This window comes from Papio anubis, chromosome 1 (assembly GCF_008728515.1).
Source record: "Papio anubis isolate 15944 chromosome 1, Panubis1.0, whole genome shotgun sequence".
NCBI lineage: Eukaryota > Metazoa > Chordata > Mammalia > Primates > Cercopithecidae > Papio > Papio anubis.
In genome coordinates, this window is record NC_044976.1 from 20,027,622 (window position 1) to 20,046,125 (window position 18,504).

Consider the following 18,504-nt stretch of genomic DNA (forward strand, 5'->3'; position numbering starts at 1 on the left):
TCCAGAGGTGGTTTTTTTTTTTTTCCTTTATTGCCCAGGCTGGAGTGCAGTGGTGCAATCTCGGCTCACCGCAACCTCCGCCTCCTGGGTTCAAGCGATTCTTGTGCCTCAGCCTCCTGAGTAGCTGGGATTACTGGCATGTGCCACAACACCCGGCTGATATTTGTATTTATAGTAGCGATGGGGTTTCACCATGTTGGCTAGGCTGGTCTCGAATTCCCAACCTCAGGTGATCCGCCTGCCTTGGCCTCCCAAAGTGATGGGATTATGGGTGTGAGCCACTGTGCCAGGCCAGGTCCAGGGGTTTTAACCTTCTCATGGATTCCTGGGATTTTGAGGTGGTGTCTCAGGCACTGCCAATTTGGGCTGCTTAGCTCCTCCCCTCGCCCACACTTGAAACCTCTGTTTAAATAATAATGATGACATTAATGATCATCATTCAAGCTGACATACATTGAATACTTTACTACATGATAGACACTATCCCAAGTACCCAACTTGTATTAAGTTATTTAATTCTTTTTTTTTTTTTTTTTGAGATGAAGTCTCACTCTGTTGCCCAAGCTGGAGTGCAATGGCACAATCTCGGCTCACTGCAACCTCTGCCTCCCGGATTCAAGCGATTCTCCTGCCTCAGCCTCCCGAGTAGCTGGGACTACAAGCATGTGCCACCATGCCCAGCTAATTTTTTTTGTATTTTTAGTAGAGATGGGGTTTCACTATGTTGGCCAGGCTGGCCTTGAACTCCTGACCTTGTGATCCACCCACCTCGGCCTCCCAAAGTGCTGGGATTACAGACGTGAGCCACCACGCTGGGCCAAGTTACTTAATTCTTACAATGTAAGTATGTGGTTGGAATTGTCATTATCCCATTTTCCAGAGAAGGATGCCAGGGCTCGAAAAGCTTCAGTTTTTAGATTAAGGTTCCTTGTAAGATACCTTTTGAAAAAAAATTGTTCTACTAATAACACGTTTTGAAAAAGTCTGAATTAGTCCAGGGTATTAATTTTACACATGGGGAAGTAAAATCCAGAAAAAAGGGTCATTTGTTTAATGTCACACACTTATTCCTTCATTATTTCCTGGGTGCCTGCTTTGTGCCAGTGGCTGTGCTATGACATAGGGGTTCAGAGGTAAACAAGATACTCATGGAATATAATTTATTGGAGGCCAGTGGGCAATATATACAACAAGAAATGAATAAGCAAAATAATTCCAGAGAGTGCTGGGATGATACATTTGAGATGTGACTGAGTGACAAGGAGAGAGAGAGTGTTAATTTAGATGGAGAGGTGGTCAGGAGAGTGTGGTCTGTGGAGGTGTCATATGAGCCACAACCTGATGACCTGAAGAAGTCAACCGTGCACTGCTATGGGGGGAAAACACTCCAGACAGAGGGATCTATGAGTGCAAAGGCCCTGAGGCAGGAATGGCTTGTTGGTAATAGAGCAGACTCCTGGTCCAGTACTCCTTTGCTGCCTGCTGCTCTCTAGGCCCTCGGAGAGGCTCCTTTGGTGTCCTGGACCTCCCTGAAGCTCAGTCCCTAAGGTGACAACTGATCTAGGAAGGTAGCATATCCTGCAGGTCCTCCTCCCAGAAACCCTGTGGCTGAACCGGATCTGAGTTTCCTGATTCCTGTCTGGCAGAAGGGGAGCAGATCTCCTCCCTGCCTCCTCTCCCCAGGCTCTAGCCCTGGCCCCAAATCTCCATGGCAACCCCTGGACACAGTTCTGAACCAAAGGAGGAGGATCTGGAAGGCGGAGCACAAAGATCATACTGAAGAGACCAGGGGGCTGGAGGACTTGTCTCCTTCTTCTCCTTGTGTCCCACCAGCCTCCCTGCTGGCCTGACCAGGCCCCATACCCCAGTCTCCCCAGAAACCCCAAGCTGAAGATTCTGTGGGTCTGCCCCATTGCTGGGCACAGCAGAGCCTGGATGGAGGCTTGTCTTCTGCAGTTGCCCCAAAGGTTGCTCTTGCTGGGGGCAGCCGCCCTGACTGCAACTGCTTTGGAGACAGGTAAGTATGAGGGGGCTTGGTTGGGGTACCCAGAAGACTTGGGCCCCCACCATCCTTAGAGAATATGTCTCCCCAGTCAGCACTCATCTTGCTGGGCTGAGACCTTTTGAGTTGGAGGAGGCTGGGAAACTGTGTTTCCAGTTTGCTTGGCATCCCCAAGTCCAACCCTAAGCCTTCTGGAAGGCTGGACCTCCCACTCACCTAGAAGCAGGAGTCTGGGAGCGGGCAGAACAGCCCTCAGGGCCTGCTTTGCAAAACTCTGTAGGCTTTGGATTCAGAAAAGCTGCATTTACACACTCTGCCACTTCTTCTGTTTGTACCTTTGAGATCATTGTTTCAACTCTCTGTCTGAATTTCTTTGGCAGTAAAATGAAAATAATAGGCCCTTGCCCCTTAAAGGCAATGATTATTGTGCATATAAGATGAGATAAGCCACGCAAGACACTTCACAATGCCTGGCACATAAAAGGTGCCCAATTCCTGGCCGGGCATGGTGGCTCACACCTGTAATCCCAGCACTTTGTGATGCTGAGGTGGGCGGATCAGGAGGTCAGGAGATCGAGACCAGCCTGGCCAACATGGTGAAACCCCATCTCTACTAAAAATACAAAAATTAGCTGGGCATGGTGGCATCTGCCTGTAATCCCAGCTACTTGGGAGGCTGAGGCAGGAGAATCGCTTGAACCAGGGAGTCGGAGGCTGCAGTGAGCCGAGATTGCACCACTGCACTCCAGCCTGGCAACAGAGAGAGACTCCGTCTCAAAAAAAAAAAAACAAAAAACAAAGGGGTGCCCAATTTGCTTACTCTCTAAACTCCATGCCTGCTCTATGTACCTTCACGGTGGGCTCTGGCTTTAGCAGAGAAATACCAAATATTGGAAAGTGCTTCATATCCTGAGCTCTGATGAAGGATTTTTTTCCTCAAAGACCCTTATCCTGACTGGTCCTCAAGCACCCACTGGTCCCTATCTTGCACCAGAAAACCCACCTACTCTTTTCTCTCTGTCTTTACAGAAATCAGGGCTACTTTGAGTACTCACACATCATCTCATTTAATCCTCACAACAACCCTGTACCAGTGAGGATATTTTGGGCTGTAAGTAACAGACAACAAACTAAATGGGGCTTAAATGGTAGGATATTTGCTGTTTCACTTAAGAGTGGTCATAGGTAATTCCAGAGATGGTTAACTCAACGGCTCAACAATGTCACTGTTCCTCTGAAATGCTCTGACCTCATCTTTGCAAAATGGCTGCTGCAGCTCTGGACATCCCGTCCTCATCCTCAGTCAGCAACTTTCAAAAGCAGGAAGAAAAGGGGCTCCTTATCACACAGCTCTCCTTTTTTTTTTTTTTTTTTTTGTGATGGAGTCTTGCTGTGTTGCCCAGGCTAGAGTGCAGTGGCGCGATCTTGGCTTGCTGCAACCTCCGCCTCCCGAGTTCAAGAAATTCTCCTGCCTCAGCCTCTCAAATAGTTGGGATTACAGGTGCGTGCCACCACGCCCGGCTAATTTTTTGTAGAAACGGGGTTTCACCATGTTGGCCAGGCTGGTCTCAAACTCCTCACCTCAGGTGATCCACCTGCCGTGGCCTCCAAAGTGCTGGCATTACTGGCGTGAGCCACCGTGCTTGGCCCCGCATCTTAGGGTTTTGAATAAGGGATTGTAGATTTGAATTAAATTAAATTAAATCATTTAGTCCTCACAATCATTCTGAGATTGCTTAATCATCCCCATCTTACCGATAAGGAAACTGAGGCTCAGAGAGGGCTAGTGGATCACACAGCCGGCAGGGGGCAGAGTCGAGTTCGGGGTCGCGCCGCGCGGCTCCAGGGTCCGTGCCTTCCGCTGCAGCCGACCTGGCGGACCTGTGCGGGCAGACGTGGCAGGGGGACGGGCTGCTGCTGCGCTCGCATGCCGCCTCGCTCAGGTTCTACTTCGTGGCTCCGGACACGGACTGCTGGCTCTGGATGCAGGCGGCGGCCCCCGGCGACTGGATCCGCTTCCAGTTCCGCTTCTTCCTGGTCTACAGCCTGACCCCCGCGCCCCCGGCGCTCAACACCTCCTCCCCGGCCCCGGCCGGCCCGTGCGCCCCCGGCTCCTACCTGCAGTTCTACGAGGGCCCGCCGGGGGCGCCCCGGCCCCTGGGGTCCGCCCTCTGCGGCCTGACCATCCCGGTCCCCGTGGCATCCTCCGGGCCCTTCCTAGGCCTGCGCCTGGTCACGAGAGGCCGCCAGCCCCGCGTGGACTTCGTGGGCGAAGGCACCTCTTTCCGTCTGGGTGAGCTGGGGCTGAAGGCCGGGACGGGGCCCTATGCAGAGGCCATGCGGGATTGGGGCCACAGTGGGGGCCCCGGGGAGGGCTGCTGCCAACAGGGGAATGGCGCGGGCGCCCGAAGCACAAGGTGGCAGGGACTGGGTCTAAAGGGAGGGAAGAAGGTAGTGGCTAGTGGCAGGGTCACAATAAGGGACCTCCCGGATCTTAAGAGTCAACCATATAGGCCGGGCACGGTGGCTCAAGCCTGTAATCCCAGCACTTTGGGAGGCCGAGACGGGCGGATCACAAGGTCAGGAGATCGAGACCATTCTGGCTAACACGGTGAAACCCCATCTCTACTAAAAAAATACAAAAAACTAGCCGGGCGTGGTGGCGGCGCCTGTAGTCCCAGCTACTTGGGAGGCTGAGGCAGGAGACTGGCATGAACCCGGGAGGCGGAGCTTGCAGTGAGCTGAGATCCGGCCACTGCACTCCAGCCTGGGCGACAGAGCGAGACTCCGTCTCAAAAAAAAGAGTCAACCATATAAATCTGGCTACCGTGGATGTGTGTGCCAGACTGTCCTACCAGCCCCAGTGCACACACACATACACACACACACACACAACTTCCTCCCCACACACATTCACACAGAACTCCCACACATGTACACACCTCACACTCTGACATCCACACACACGACACATGCAACCCACGCACCTCATCGCCCCCACACACTCCACACTCATGCCTTTCACTCACTGCAGCACACGCCTCACAGTGCACACTCACCATTATCACACACCTCATATGCACCCAGTACCACCTTGCATGCTTACACACAGCTCCCACGCTCTCATGCCACATGCTGGCTGCTCCGCGCTGGGTCAGCCCTTCAGATGTTTGAGAAGGGTGTGGTCAGGACTCTCCAGGCCTGTAGGCAGCAGAAACCAACTCAAGCCAGGAAAGGGGCCTCTTGGAACTGCAATTAATAATACTCACCCGACTGGGCGCCCTGGCTTACACCTGTAATCCAGCACTTTGGGAGGCCAAGGCATGAGGATCACTTGAGTTCAGGAATTCAAGACCAGCCTGGGTGACAGAGAGAGACCTGCCTAAAACAACAACAACAAATTTTTAAAATATAATAATTAAAAAATAATAAAATTAATAACAGTACTTGCCCCATAAGGGTATTGTGGGGCCTCAATGGGCCAGGATGTGAAGTATTTACAGCTGTGCCTGGAAGTCAGTACGTGTTAGCTGCTGTCCTCCACCCTCCTCCCCCTGAAACACTCACCCATGCTCTCATCCGCATCCTCAACAGCAGCTATCTCCTGCCCACACCCCCACATTGTCACCATGGGACCACACACCCTGCTGTGTCGTGGGCCGGACCAGGATCCTCACCTCAGGCTTCCGCTTCTGGCCTCAGGACCTTGTGGTGCCTACTTCCGCTGCCAGAATGGCAGGTGCATCCCCTCAAGCCTCGTGTGTGACCCCTGGGGCATGGACAACTGTGGCGACGGCAGTGACCAGGGCTCCTGGCCACCAGCTGACTGCAGAGGTCAGTGCGGGGTACGGACTGGGCCCTACCGAACAGCTGGAAGGAAGCCTGGCCGGCTGTAACTCCCCTTCCCTAGGGCAGGGCCCGGGTGGGGAGGCAGGAGAGAGGAAAGCGAAAGTGTGGAATCGGCTTAGGCCAAGGGCTGGAGGGGCAGAGCAGTCAGGCAGAGAGCTACGCTGCAGATGTATCGCATCCGGCAGATTCCAAATGATGCTTTAGTGGTGGAAACTTTTGCTAAATGGGACCTGGCACGGAGGCCCAAGACGTTCAAAGGAGATACCCTCTGCTTAACTGGATGGTGGTCCTGGGGCTCTGGCTGCCTCATGTCTCTCTGAGGGCCCTGAGTGTCACCCTCAAGACATAATTTGAAAACCATCAATCCAGTCTGACTCCCACACTTTACAGATTGGGAAACTGAGGCCTAGAGAGAAGTGACTTGACCAAGGTCATAAAGCCAGTGAGTAAAATGAGCAGGAATGATCTCTGTAGACAGGGGAGTGGGATAGGAGGGCTAGGGTTGGTGGAAGGGACCAGAATAAATCACCCAGGAATAACCTTCCTGGGGATCTAGAGATGTTCCACCTGCCCACCACACCCAGTGAGGAGTGGGATGGAGGTAGGGCTGCCAGGTACAGTTGAACAGGGGTGAAACACAGTTTCCCAGAACCCCACATACTTAGCTTCCCCATCCCCCGCTCAGCCATCTTTGGAGGTTCCTGGTCATTTCCCTGATGCTGTCTGCTTTGTGCCATGAGACCCAGGTCCTATGTCCCATTGTCCTCCATCCAGGCTCATTCCCTTGTGGATCTCATTTATATTGTATCACCAGCGGGACTTGTCTTTGAACTTCAGCTACATAACCTTCTCCCTGCTCAGCATCTCTGCGTGGATGTATAGGTGAAATCTCAAACTTAACTTGCCCCACACTGGACTCCTGGTCCACAGCCCTCCCTGCATCCTGCTTCCCTCTCACTGAGCAGCAGCTTCACATTCCAGATGCCCAGGCCTCACACTGAGTCATCTTTTACTCCCCGCTCAACCCATAGCCTATAACCCATAACCAAGCCAGCGACAAGTCCTTCGAAAACTCTCCAGGCTCTGACCCTTCTCACACCTGCTCTGCCATCACCTGGTTTGAGCCACCACCAGTTCTCGTCTGGGTTGTTCTAATAACTTCTGAACTGGTCTCCCTCCTTCTGTCCTTTGCCTCTGACAGCATGTTCTTCCCATGGAAGCCTGGGGGAGGCTTCTTTTGCTTTCAAATGAACTTGTTTATTTATTTATTTGTTTAGTGTTTTGAGATAGGGTCTCATTCTGTTTTCCAGGCTGGAGTGCAGTGGCACCATCTCGGCTCACTGCAACCTCTGCTTCCTGGGCTCAGTTCCTCCCACCTCAGCCTCCAGAGCAGCTGGGACTACACCGTGCGCTGCCATGCCCAGCTAATTTTTGTGTTTTTTGTAGAGATGAGGTCTCACTATATTGCAAGGGCTAGTCTCGAACTCCTGGGCTCAAGTGATCTTCCCGCCTTGGCCTCCCAAAGTGCTGGGATTGCATGAACTTCATTTCTCAGGGCAGTGTTAGATTTACAAAAAAATTGAGAAGATAGTACAGAAAATTCTCATATACCCAGCACTCAGTTTGGGTGCTATTATTGACATTTTACATTAGTATGAGACATTTGTTTTAATTAATGAAGCAATATTAACTAAAGTCCACAGTGTATTCAGTTTTCCCTAGTTTTTGCCTAATGTCCTTTTTCTGTCCCAGGATCCCATTCAGCATCTCACGTTACACTTATTTATTTATTTATTTTATTACTTTTTTTCAGATGGAGTCTTGCTGTGTTGCCTAGGCTAGATAGACTGCAGTGGCATGATCTCGGCTCACTGCAACCTCCGCCTCCCGGGTTCAAGCAATTCTCCTGCCTCAGCCTCCCGTGTAGCTGGGATTACAGGTGCACACCACCACACCCAGCTAATTTTTGTATTTTTAATAGAGACGGGGTTTCGCCATGTTGGCCAGACTGGTCTAACTCCTGACCTCAAGTGATCCACCGCCTTGGCCTCCCAAAGTGCTGGGATTACAGGCGTGAGCCACTGCGCCCAGCCTCATGTTACGTTCATTAATAGTCATCATGCCTCTTTAGGCTCCCCTTGGCAGTAGCAGTTTCTCAGGATTTCCTTGTTTTTGATGACCTTGACAGTTGTGAGTACTGCTCAGGGATTTTGTAGGATGCCCCACTATTGGGATTTATTTGGTACTTTTCTCATAATAAGACTGGAGTTACAGTTCACAGAAGTGAAATACCATATTTATCACATCATATCAAAGGCACACACGCCCAACATGACTTTGGTGTTGGGTGGTGTTGGGTGGTGGTTGACGCTGACCTTGACCGCCTGGCTGAAGTTGTGTCTGCTTGATTTCTCCACTGTTACTTTTGGCCCCATCTTTCCCCACTGTATTCTTGGGAAGTCACTATGTATAGCCCACTTGAGTGGGGAGTTATGCTTCCCCGCCAGAGGAACCTTTTAAAGCAGTAACTCAGGTTATGTCACTCTCCTGCTCAAAACCCTCATCTCGCTCAACGAAGGCAAAGCCTCCCTCCGGCTGGAAAGCCCTGCACGATCTGGCCCTGCCCCTTATTTCCTGGCCCCGCCTCTTCTTTCCCGACCCTGCCTCCTCCCTGGCCCCACCTCCTCCCTGGCCCTGCCTCCCCTCCACACTCCGGCCTTGTTCTGGCCTTTGTAGTAGCTGTGTCCTCTACCAGACTTTTCTTCTGAGATCTGCATTGCAAGCTCATTCCTTTGCTTCCCGGTGGGTCTCTAGTTAAGTTCTTCCCTGACTCCTTTATATAAAAATAGCAACCCTGGCCAAGTGCAGTGGCTTGCGCCTGTAATCCCAGCACTTTGGGAGGCCAAGACGGTCGGATCACCTGTAGTGGGGAGTTAGAGACCAGCCTGACCAACATGGAGAAACCCCATTTGTACTAAAAATACAAAATTAGCCGGGCGTGGTGGCACATGCCTGTAGTCCCAGCTACTTGGGAGGCTGAGGCAGGAGAATCGCTTGAACCCAGGAGGCATAGGTTTTGGTGAGCCAAGATTACTCCATTGCACTCCAGCCTGGGCAACAAGAGCAAAACTCCTCCTAAAAAAAAAAAAAAAAAAAGAAGTTATATTATTAATAACTGTTAATATATTATTATATTCTAATATGCATATTAGAATAGTCAAAATCACAGAGACAGGAAGTAGAGCCATGGTCACCAGGGGCTGGGGAGGTGGGGACAAGGAGGATATGGAGGTAATGGAATTGATGGAGTTTCAGTTCAGGCAGATGCAAAGTTCTGGAGATGGACGGCGGTGATGGCTGCCCAGTGTGAATGTGTATTAGTCCGTCCTCGCATTGCTATAAAAAAACACCGGAGACTGGGTAATTTATAAAGAAAAGAGGTTTAATTGTCTCACAGTTCTGCAGGTTGTACAGGAAGCATGATGCAGGCATCTGCTCAGCATCTGGAGATGCCTCAGGAAACTTACGCCTCAGGAAACTTACAATCTTGGCAGAAGGCGAGGGGAGCAGGTGCAGCCAGAGTAGGAGAGAGAGAGTGGGGAGGCACTGCACACTTTAAACAACCAGATCTTGCAAGAACTCACTATCATGAGAACAGCACTAAGGGGTTGGTGCTAAACTATTCATGAGAAATCCACTCCCATGATCCAATCACCTCCCACCAGGCCCCACCTCCAACACTGGGAATTACAATTTGACCTGTGATTTGGGTGGGAACACAGATCCAAACCCTATCAGAATATATTTAATGCCACTGAACTGTACCCCTAACCATGGTTAAATGGTAAATGTTATGTGCTTTGCCACAGTAAGAAAAGCAGCAGCCCTGCCCCCACCAACATGAGTAATTTTTCTCACTAGCACGTGTTTCCTATGGACCGAAATTCTATTCACGTGTTTTGTTTCTCCCCACACTAAACTCCCAGTTCCATGAAGATATATTTGTCATGTGCTTATGGTTGTATCCCCCAGTTGCTAGAGCCATGCCTGGGGCATAGGAGATGCTCAAGGAATACTAGTCAAATGAATGGAAGAATGAACCTGCATGGCTCAGTTTCCTTATCTGTGAAATGCGGATAAACCTCACCCTTCAGAAGTGTCGTAAACTGTAAGCTGCATACATAGGTAAAGGGCCCAGCACAGAGTGTGGTGCTTGATGTACAGAAAATGCTCATGGCTGGGCATGGTGGCTCATGCCTGTAATCCCAGCATTTTGGGAGGCTAAGGCAGGTGGATCGCTTGAGCTCAGGAGGCAAGACCAGCTTGGGCAACATAGTGAGATCCTGTCTCTACAAAAAATAAAAAAATTAGTCAGGTGTGGTGGTGTGTGCTGGTAGTCCCAGCTACTCAGGAGGCTGAGCTGGGAGGATCGCTTGAGCCTGGGAGGCAGAAGTTGCAGTGAGTGGTGACTGCGCCACTGGATTCCAGCCTGGGCGACAGAATGAGACCCTGCCTCAATGCTCAGTACATGTACACCCTCTTCCTTGAGAAGTAGCTCCACTCATAGACCGTAGGCCCTGGAGCCAGACCGTGTGAATTCAAGTCCTCCTATCACTTCCAGCTAAGTGACCTTGGCAAGTGACAACCTCTCTGTAAAATGGAAACACAAAGAGTGACAAACTAGGGAAGTCTTGTGAAGACTGAATGAAACACGCAAGTGCCCCAGAAAGGGCAGTTCTCAGTGTGCTAGTTCTGTTCTTTCCCATGTAGGTCCCTCTCCGGTGGCCAGCGAGACAGGAAGTACAGACCACCACACCTCCAGCTCTCCGACTCCCTCTCCAGCTCTTGGGTCCGCAGGATCCCTCCGGATTGCAGCTGAGAGGAGTCCCCCAGCAGGCAGGGACCCCACGAGACAGGACGCAGCTTTGGAAGGTTACACCCTGCTCCTACTCTCCCTGCCAAAATCACACCTGTCCCTCTCCAGGTGATGGAGACAGGGGCAGTGGGCCCAGGCCAAGGCCTGAGTGGACTTTCTCCTCCCACAGGCCCCCAGCTCCGAGGGGTGGTGCTGGCCTCCTCGATGCTCCTGGCTTCTGCTGGCCTCCTCATGGGCCTCCTCTGGTGCTGGTGCTCTCCTAGCTGGCTGGCCTCGCAACCTGGCGCCTGTGGCCTCTGCCTCTGCTGCAGCACATCTGCCATTTGCTACCCATGTCCCAGCCAGGTCTCCCCAGGGGGCTGCAGCTGAGTGGCCCAGCCTTCCAGGGTCAGGGAGGCCATCCCTAGAGGGCTTTGGGCACATGGGAATGAGACTAGGCTCTGGGGTCAGACAGACTCTTCGGGTTCTAACCTGGCTCTCTGTCTGATGTTGGACAGGCCTCCTGACCCTCTGAGACTCAGTTGCCCCTCCAGAAAATAGGACGATTCCTGCCTCACAGGGTTGGGGGTCTGGGAGCCTCACTGATCCAAAAACACCTTGCTTCACCCCCAGATCTCGCCTGCCCTGCTCTGCCCCACCCACAGACTCCACTGAGTGAAGTCCTCATCAAAGACACGGGAGGCCCCTGGCGGGGATAGCACCGTTTATTAAGAAAAATCAAGACAAAGACCACAGGAGGGTCCCTTCTAGGACACAGAGGCCAGGCGTCCCAACCCCACAGTCTGGGAGCCACTGGCGGGATGGCACTCGAGCTGGATCTTCAGGCTCCCGCAGATGGGGCAGGGTGGTCGGTGGTCATATCCCCCTCCTCTCTCTCCCAGTTGTGAGTTCTGCTTTCCCCCACCCAAGGCACTAGCTCTTCCTGGGCACCAGCGGCATCTGAGGAGTCCCTGGGCCTTCACTTCCAGATGAGTGGGGATGTGGCCTGGGGTGGGCAAGGCCCGGTGGGCGGGGCCTTCTCAGTGCTGGGCTCTGCCTGTAGCAGCTCCTGGTAAGAGTTGGGGTGGGTTTTCCCTTACAGCCCCTGAGGGAGGAACCCCGGGCTGTGTGCTGGCAGAAGGGGGTGGGAATGCAGGCCAGGAGGAGGGTGTGGTAGGAAGGGGACGCTGCCAGAGGAGGTGCCAGGGGCTGGGTGGAGGTGGGTGGGGGTGCTGAAAAACGAGCTGGTGGGGATGGGGACCGCCTGCCCAGCGGTGAGCTGCCTTTTGCTCCACAGCTGGCACTAAAGACAATTCCCAATCCTGAGTGGGTGGCAGAGGTTCCTGCGATGCCCGTCTCAGGTAGCTGTGGGGCACCAGCCTACAAGCCGAGGTTGGCTCTCCTAGGAGTGAGAACTGCCCAAGGGCTGCAGAAACAGGCCACCCAGCTCTATCTTGGGGGCTCCATTGGTGGGTAGGGGGAGAGTGGGGGCAGTTCTGGGCCCACCCAGCCACCGTTCCTGACCCCAAGTCCTGGTGGCTTTCTGAGGCGCCTACTCCCATCAAACCTGCCTTGCCCGCCAGCCTTGTGGCTTTGCCCAGCTGTGTGGGTGGGGGTGGCGTGCCCACCTCCAGTCCAGCCCAGGGCGGTAGCAGCAAAGCGTGGCATCGCCTCAGTTTCTTACAAAAATTCATAATAATATTAATAATAATATACTCGACGTTGTCGGGCTGGGGCGCGGCCCGGGAGTCCGTGTGGGGCAGGCAGGTGCCTACGAGGGGCAGGGGCGTGTGTTGGCCCCAGCCTGGGCGCGGTGCTGCAGGTCCAGGGGCTGTGGGGGCGGGGCGCCGGGTCGGGCCGAGTGCAGCACCAGGTTCTTGACACAGCCTGTGATGCCCGAGGAGAACCTGCCCCCGGTCAGCATGGTCACGTCGGGGGCTCCGCCTGCCAGGAGGTGAGAGGACAGGGCTTGTGGGCTCCAGCAGCCCAGGAGGCGAGGAAGGCTGGGTGAGCTCCAGCCCCAAGGGAGTGCTGTTCCTGCCCTTGCCCTGAGAAGGAGCCCCAGACTTACCGATGTAGACGCTGCCCTTGGCGTTGACTGCCACGTTGGGACCTGGGGACCGGCCGCTGACCAGCTCCTCACCGTCGACCTGGATGGAACCTCTGCGGCCCTCCCTGCAATGGACCTGGGTCAGGCCCCTTCCCACAAACTCCCCGGTCCTCCCCAGCGCCACGACAGAGTCCCCTCCCTCTGGCACCGAGATTCCAGACTCAGAAGTCTGTCCCTGTTCCCCAAGCTCTCTTTCCCCCGCTGAACAAGAGATCGGCCCCATGAAGGCATCTTCCTCGTTTCTGCGCCCAGGTTTCCTCCTGCCCCGAGGGCGCTCGCTTGCCCCCAGCGGCGTGCAGTCTGAGATGGAAGCTTGAGCCCTGGCTGGTGGGTTCTCCCCTCTCCTGGCTTTAAATTCTGTCTCCACAGAGCTCAATGCCTGCCTCTCTGCCCATGGTGGGGGGCGTCCTGCCCCACTCCAGAACACTGGGCCCCGTCCCGAGTGCCCGGCAGGGTCCCTTACCGCAGTGCTGTCACTCGGTGCCACTCGCCGTCATTGATGGGGTCCTCAGAGACCAGGCGGGCCTCCCCACTACCCAGCTGGTACCTGTAGTCATCCAGGCCCAAGAAGTGTGAGCTGGGGCAGGATGGGGGGGTGGGGTGCTGGGACCAGGGAAGGGAGAGGAAGGGCCAGGTGCCAGGACCCACCTGAAGACAAGGTGCCCATCTTGAAGCCCGAGACTGATGAAGTCCTTGCCTCGGCCGGCCTCTCCCACCTCCTGCCAGGGAAGCACAGGGTCTCTGGGGTCCCCAGCCTGGAGAGCGGAGGCTGCCGAGGCCAGGAGGCTCCGCTTTCCCCTCTCCCCACCACTCTGGCCCACCAGGAAGCCAGCCTCCTGCCCCAGGAGCCCCAAGAGTCTGGCCGGATGCCCACACTCACCACACCCTGCCAGAGCAGGAGGCCATTGGCCGTGCTGGTCCGAACCTCCAGCTCGATGGTCTCGGGCACCTCGGGCAGGCTGCGGAGGAAGAGTGGGTGAGGGGACAGAAGTCCCAGATTCCCGTCCTCCCCATTAGGCCCACGGGCTCTCCCAACGCCAGTCTCACCTCCTGGAGAAGATACGGCCAGGGAAGGCAAGGAAGCCATCATCGTGGAAATAAGCTCCGTATTGCCCAGGGGCATCTGCGGGAGAGAGGGGGATGGTGCCACACCTGCCACATCAGGCATCAATCCCCAGTCAGTTCCACTGACCCCCACCTCCACGCCAACATGAAGGACTGGGGGCTCTGAGCCTGCAGTCCCTGGGGACCCAAGGGAGTTGTCGACAGAATTCAGGGGGCCTGTGACTTTGGATGGGAAAGCATTACATCTCAATTTCACTCACTTCTCACTGAAATTGAGCAGTTCTTTCAATGAGATGTAGGCAAGAAACCAAAGTAGTAGTGGTAGGACCTGCAACTTTGTTACTAGTATTTGCTTATCACATTACAGTAGCTGCAAATATTTCAAAATATCATTTACACATATTGCTGCTTTGAAACTCTGGTAGCTACTGAGACCACCGGATCTTGTTATTTGATGTATTAATAAAGAAGCACACATAGAGCAAGTCAGAAAACTTAAAAAATGTTTTGATTACTTTACTTCAGCATAATTGCTTTCCTTAAATCAATGCATTTCATTTTATTTTGTGCAGTCAACAGGATCCATGTTGGGTGACGCGCCATTCTACTTGCCAAGTTCTGTCTGGCTTTAGCCCTGAAAGTCCCACATCCCAAGAAACCCCTCAGTCTGGAGCCACTGGGATGGTTGGTCACCTTGGACCATGGCAATAAATGATTCAGAGCCTTGGTGTTCTCTCCATCTTACAGATGGGCAGGCAGGCTCAGGCGAGTGACTGGCCCAGGATGTGGGGGGAACTAAGATTGCAACCTGGACCTTTTAGCCCTGATGTCCATACTGTGTGTGGCTCTACCACCCCCAGCCCTATCTGTTCACGACCCATCCTACAGGCTGGCAGTGGCCATAGTAGCTCTGGCAGGGGGCAAGAGTAGGGGACCCTCTCCTACCCTCTGCCAAATGATGAGGAGAACGGCTGACATTTACCAAGCACCTACGATGTGCCTGTGTGGTGAGTGTCCCATCCAGCCACAGACACCATTGCATTAAATTCAATCCTTACGACAACCCTATGAATGAAGATTATATATAGATATGTCTTATTTTATTTATTGTTTTGAGATGGAGTCTTGCTCTGTGGCCCAGGCTGGAGTGCAGTGGCACAATCTTGGTTCACTACAACGTCCACCTCCCAGGTTCAAGCAATTCTTCTGCCTTGGCCTCCCAAGTAGCTGGGACTACAGGTGCACACCACCATGCCCGGCTAATTTTTGTACTTTTAGTAGAGATGGTGTTTCGCCATGTTGGCCAGGCTGGTCTCGAACTCCTGATCTCAGGTGATCCACCCACCTTGGCTTCCCAAAGTGTTGGGATAACAGGTGTGAGCCACCGCACCCAGTCTTATTTTTTATTTTTTTGAGACAGGGTCTTGGTCTGTTGCCCAGGCGGGAGTGCAGTGACACAATCTTAGCTCACTACAGCCTCGACCTCCTGGGCTCAAGTGATCCTTCTGCCTCGGCTGGGACCACAGCCATGTGCACCACACCCAGCTAATTCTTAAATTTTTTGTAGAGATGAGGTCTCCCTGTGTTGCCCGGGTTGATCTTGAACTCCTGGGCTCAAGTGATCCTCCTGCCTGTCTCTCGAGTAGCTGGGACCATAGATGAGCGCCACCATGCCCAGCTACTTTTTGTATTTTTTTGTAGAGACAGGATTTCGCCATGTTGCCCAGGCTGGTATAGAACTCCTGGGCTCAAGTAATCTGCCCGCCACAGCCTCCCAAACTGCTGGGATTATAGGCGTCAATCACCATGCCCAGCTGAATATAGTATTTTTTTTTTTTGAGAGGAAGTTTCACTCTTGTTGCCCAGGCTGGAGTGCAGTGGTGGGATCTCGGCTCACTGCAACCTCTACCTCCCAGGTTCAAGCGATTCTCCTGCCTCAGCCTCCGGAGTAGCTGGGATTACAGGCATGCGCCACCACGCCCAGCTAATTTTGTATTTTTAGTAGAGATGGGGTTTCTCCATGTTGGTCAGGCTGGTGTCAAATTCCCGACCTCAGGTGATCTGCCCGCTTCAGCATCCCAAAGTGCTGGGATTACAGGCGTGAGCCACTACGCCCGGCCAGCTGAATATAATATTAACAACAGCTAACATTCTGTACTGACTCTGTACCAGACATTGTTCTAGGCATTTAAAGAGGACTAAGTGGCCAGGTGCGGTGGCTTATGCCCGTATTTCCAGCACTTTAGGGGGATGAGGGGGGCAGATCACCTGAGGTCAGGAGTTAGAGACCGGCCTGGCCAACATGGTGAAACCCCATCTCTACAAAAAATACAAAAATTAGCTGGGTGTGGTGGCAGGCACCTGTAATCCCAGCTACTTAGGAAGCTGAGGCAGCAGAATCACTTAAATCTGGGAGGCGGAGGTTGCAGTGAGCCGAGATTGTGCTACTGCACTCTGGCCTGGGTGACAGAGCAAGACTCCACCTTAAAAAAAATGCACTAAGTAATTTTACTCTCACATAAAAGTTTATCCAGATCATTAGGGAAAGATGTTACTCATCTCCATTTTATATGAGGCACAGAGAGGTTAAGTGACTCACCTGAAGTTCCACAGCTAGTAAGTGGGAGAGCTAGGATTTGAACCCAAGCAGGCTGGCTCCAAGTCTATACTCTTAACCACTATACCACTGCCTCGCCTATGATATTAGTGATACATAAGAAGGGATGTGTCTGTAAAGGCACAGTGCCCATAAACATTCAATCAGCATTCACTCTTGACTGTTTCCTTAGCTTTTCAGCAGACAGTGGAATTCTTGGGAAGGAGGGTCTTGCTTTATGCTTCTTTTATTTTATTTTATTTTATTTTTTTTGAGACGGAGTCTCGCTCTGTCGCCTAGGCTGGAGTGCAGTGGCGCGATCATGGCTCACTGCAAGCTCCACCTCCTGGCTTCATGCCATTCTCCTGCCTCAGCCTCTGAGTAGCTGGGACTATGGGCACCTGCCACCGCGCCTGGCTAATTTTTTGTATTTTTAGTAGAGACGGGTTTTCACCATGGTCTCCATCTCCTGACCTCGTGATCCACCTGCCTCGGCTTCCCATATATTTACTGCTCCCAGGGCAAGGATGGGCATACAATAGTTTGTTGACTGAATACATGAATACAGAGGAGGAAACTGAGGTCAGAGTGGTTTCAAAGGCCTGCCCAAGGTCACCCAGCCAGTAAGTGTGGGGCAGGCCCCAGCTCCACATGGCTGTGGTCTTCATTCTGTCTCTCTGCCCAGCAAGCTCCTCATATAGAGCTGTTTTGCGTACAGGCCAGAACTGAGGGTGTGGGGTAACTGGAAGAGTGAGTTGAGGCTGAAGCTGGGGAGGAGGCCATGGCAAGTACTCACCATTGCCCCCGCTGCCTTCAAGATGCCAGTCGGACTCTGCTATGCCATGTCCAGAGCCTATGGAGAAGGGCAGGGTCCAATTGGTGGGCACAGACACCCGTGGGTACTATGTCGAGCCCCGGGGCCCCAAGACAGAGATGAAGTGGAGAGAAGCCAGGCCTGGGTACCTTGTTGGCAGCGTGGGCCAGAGAAGCCAGGGAGGCAGAGGCAGCGGGTGCCCTGGCAGGTGCCCCCATGCAAACAAGGTTCACGGAGCTGGCAGGGGTTCTCCTCGTGCTCACACAGGTCTCCTGTGGACCAGGGCAGAGGCGAGTGGGTGGGTGGGCATGGGCTGGAGGTGATGCTGACCACCTGTGCCCCTCCCCTCCGGTGCCCTGGGCAGGCTTTCCCACCTTTGAATCCATCTCGACACAGGCACTGGAACTCATACTCGCCAGCGGGCATGCACGTGGCACCATGTTGGCATGGCTGGCGCTCACATGGGGAGCTGTCATAGCACTGCCCGATGCCCTGGCTGCCTAGGAAACTGTAGGTGAGGTCCAGCCGTTTGCCATTCACTGACACCTGTGGGGACAGGGACACTGAGGGACTAAAGGGGCATGGGAGGCAGAGGCCCAGGTTGTACCAGCAGGGAGAAGAATATAGCAGAGGGCAGCTGGGAGCCCACACTGGGCCCTGAGTGGCAGCATGGATTCTCAGTGTGGGGAGGGAGGCACAGGAGTTGAGTGCCTACTGTGTGCCAGAAACATTCATCCGTCAGTGCAGACAATCCTCTGCCCAACCCTTCAAGGTACGTGTGATCATGCCCATTTTACAGAGGAGGAAACTGAGGCTCAGAGGTACAGCATCCTGGCCCACGGCCCATGGGTGGTTACAGGTGGAGGGGCCCAGTGCCAAGGTGCTGGGAGAGCCGAGGGAGGCACAAGGTTTGGCACCCCTCCCCTCCGCTTGTCCCGAGGAGGCTCCTCTTACCTCGCCCACACAGCCGCGGAAGTGAGCGCTCATGTTGGTGGCTGGGGACAGTGGCACGGAAGGCTCCACGCCCCCCAGGTAGAGCAGGGTGTGCAGGTTGAGGCCCTGGCTCTTGCCAGGCGAGGAGCGCAGCACAGGGCGTCCACCATTCACCCGCAGGCTGCCGTCCTTGTTGAGACGCTCTGCAGACACGCGGTGCCAGCGGCCCAGGGCCAGCGGCTCGGCGCTCCGCAGAACAGCCAGCCCTGGGGAGGATACC

At 53.7% G+C, this 18,504-nt stretch overlaps 2 protein-coding genes across 8 annotated transcripts in view; one reads left to right on the forward strand and one right to left on the reverse strand.

Moving 5' to 3' along the window:
* Positions 1–722: 722 nt before the first annotated feature.
* Positions 723–11,699, forward strand: LDLRAD2 (low density lipoprotein receptor class A domain containing 2). The gene is made up of 5 exons (XM_031664007.1): positions 723–2,017; positions 3,870–4,295; positions 5,705–5,836; positions 10,622–10,835; positions 11,609–11,699. The coding sequence occupies exons 1-5, from the start codon at positions 1,936–1,938 to the stop codon at positions 11,697–11,699; spliced, it is 945 nt and encodes a 314-aa protein (XP_031519867.1). The 5' UTR covers positions 723–1,935.
* Positions 11,414–18,504, reverse strand: part of HSPG2 (heparan sulfate proteoglycan 2) — a 115,833-nt gene continuing 108,742 nt past the window's right edge. For all 7 annotated transcript variants that reach the window (XM_021937073.2, XM_021937071.2, XM_021937069.2 and 4 more), the window contains 10 exons: positions 18,246–18,490; positions 17,666–17,837; positions 17,441–17,563; positions 17,274–17,330; positions 13,864–13,939; positions 13,697–13,775; positions 13,465–13,535; positions 13,280–13,363; positions 12,778–12,881; positions 11,414–12,650 (listed from right to left, as the gene is read on the reverse strand). In XM_021937073.2, coding sequence (XP_021792765.2) covers positions 12,478–12,650; positions 12,778–12,881; positions 13,280–13,363; positions 13,465–13,535; positions 13,697–13,775; positions 13,864–13,939; positions 17,274–17,330; positions 17,441–17,563; positions 17,666–17,837; positions 18,246–18,490 — 1,184 coding nt within the window. In that variant the 3' untranslated portion in view covers positions 11,414–12,477. The remainder of the gene's footprint in view (positions 12,651–12,777; positions 12,882–13,279; positions 13,364–13,464; positions 13,536–13,696; positions 13,776–13,863; positions 13,940–17,273; positions 17,331–17,440; positions 17,564–17,665; positions 17,838–18,245; positions 18,491–18,504) is intronic.

What these genes read in the sequence shown, in the direction of transcription:
- LDLRAD2 (XM_031664007.1), top strand. Translation starts at nt 1,936, where the DNA reads ATGGAGGCTTGTCTTCTGCAGTTGCCCCAAAGGTTGCTCTTGCTGGGG. An exon ending in TGCAACTGCTTTGGAGACAG is followed by an intron (nt 2,018 to 3,869) that starts GTAAGTATGAGG and finishes CTTCCGCTGCAG; the next exon opens with CCGACCTGGCGGACCTGTGC. An exon ending in AGGCACCTCTTTCCGTCTGG is followed by an intron (nt 4,296 to 5,704) that starts GTGAGCTGGGGC and finishes TTCTGGCCTCAG; the next exon opens with GACCTTGTGGTGCCTACTTC.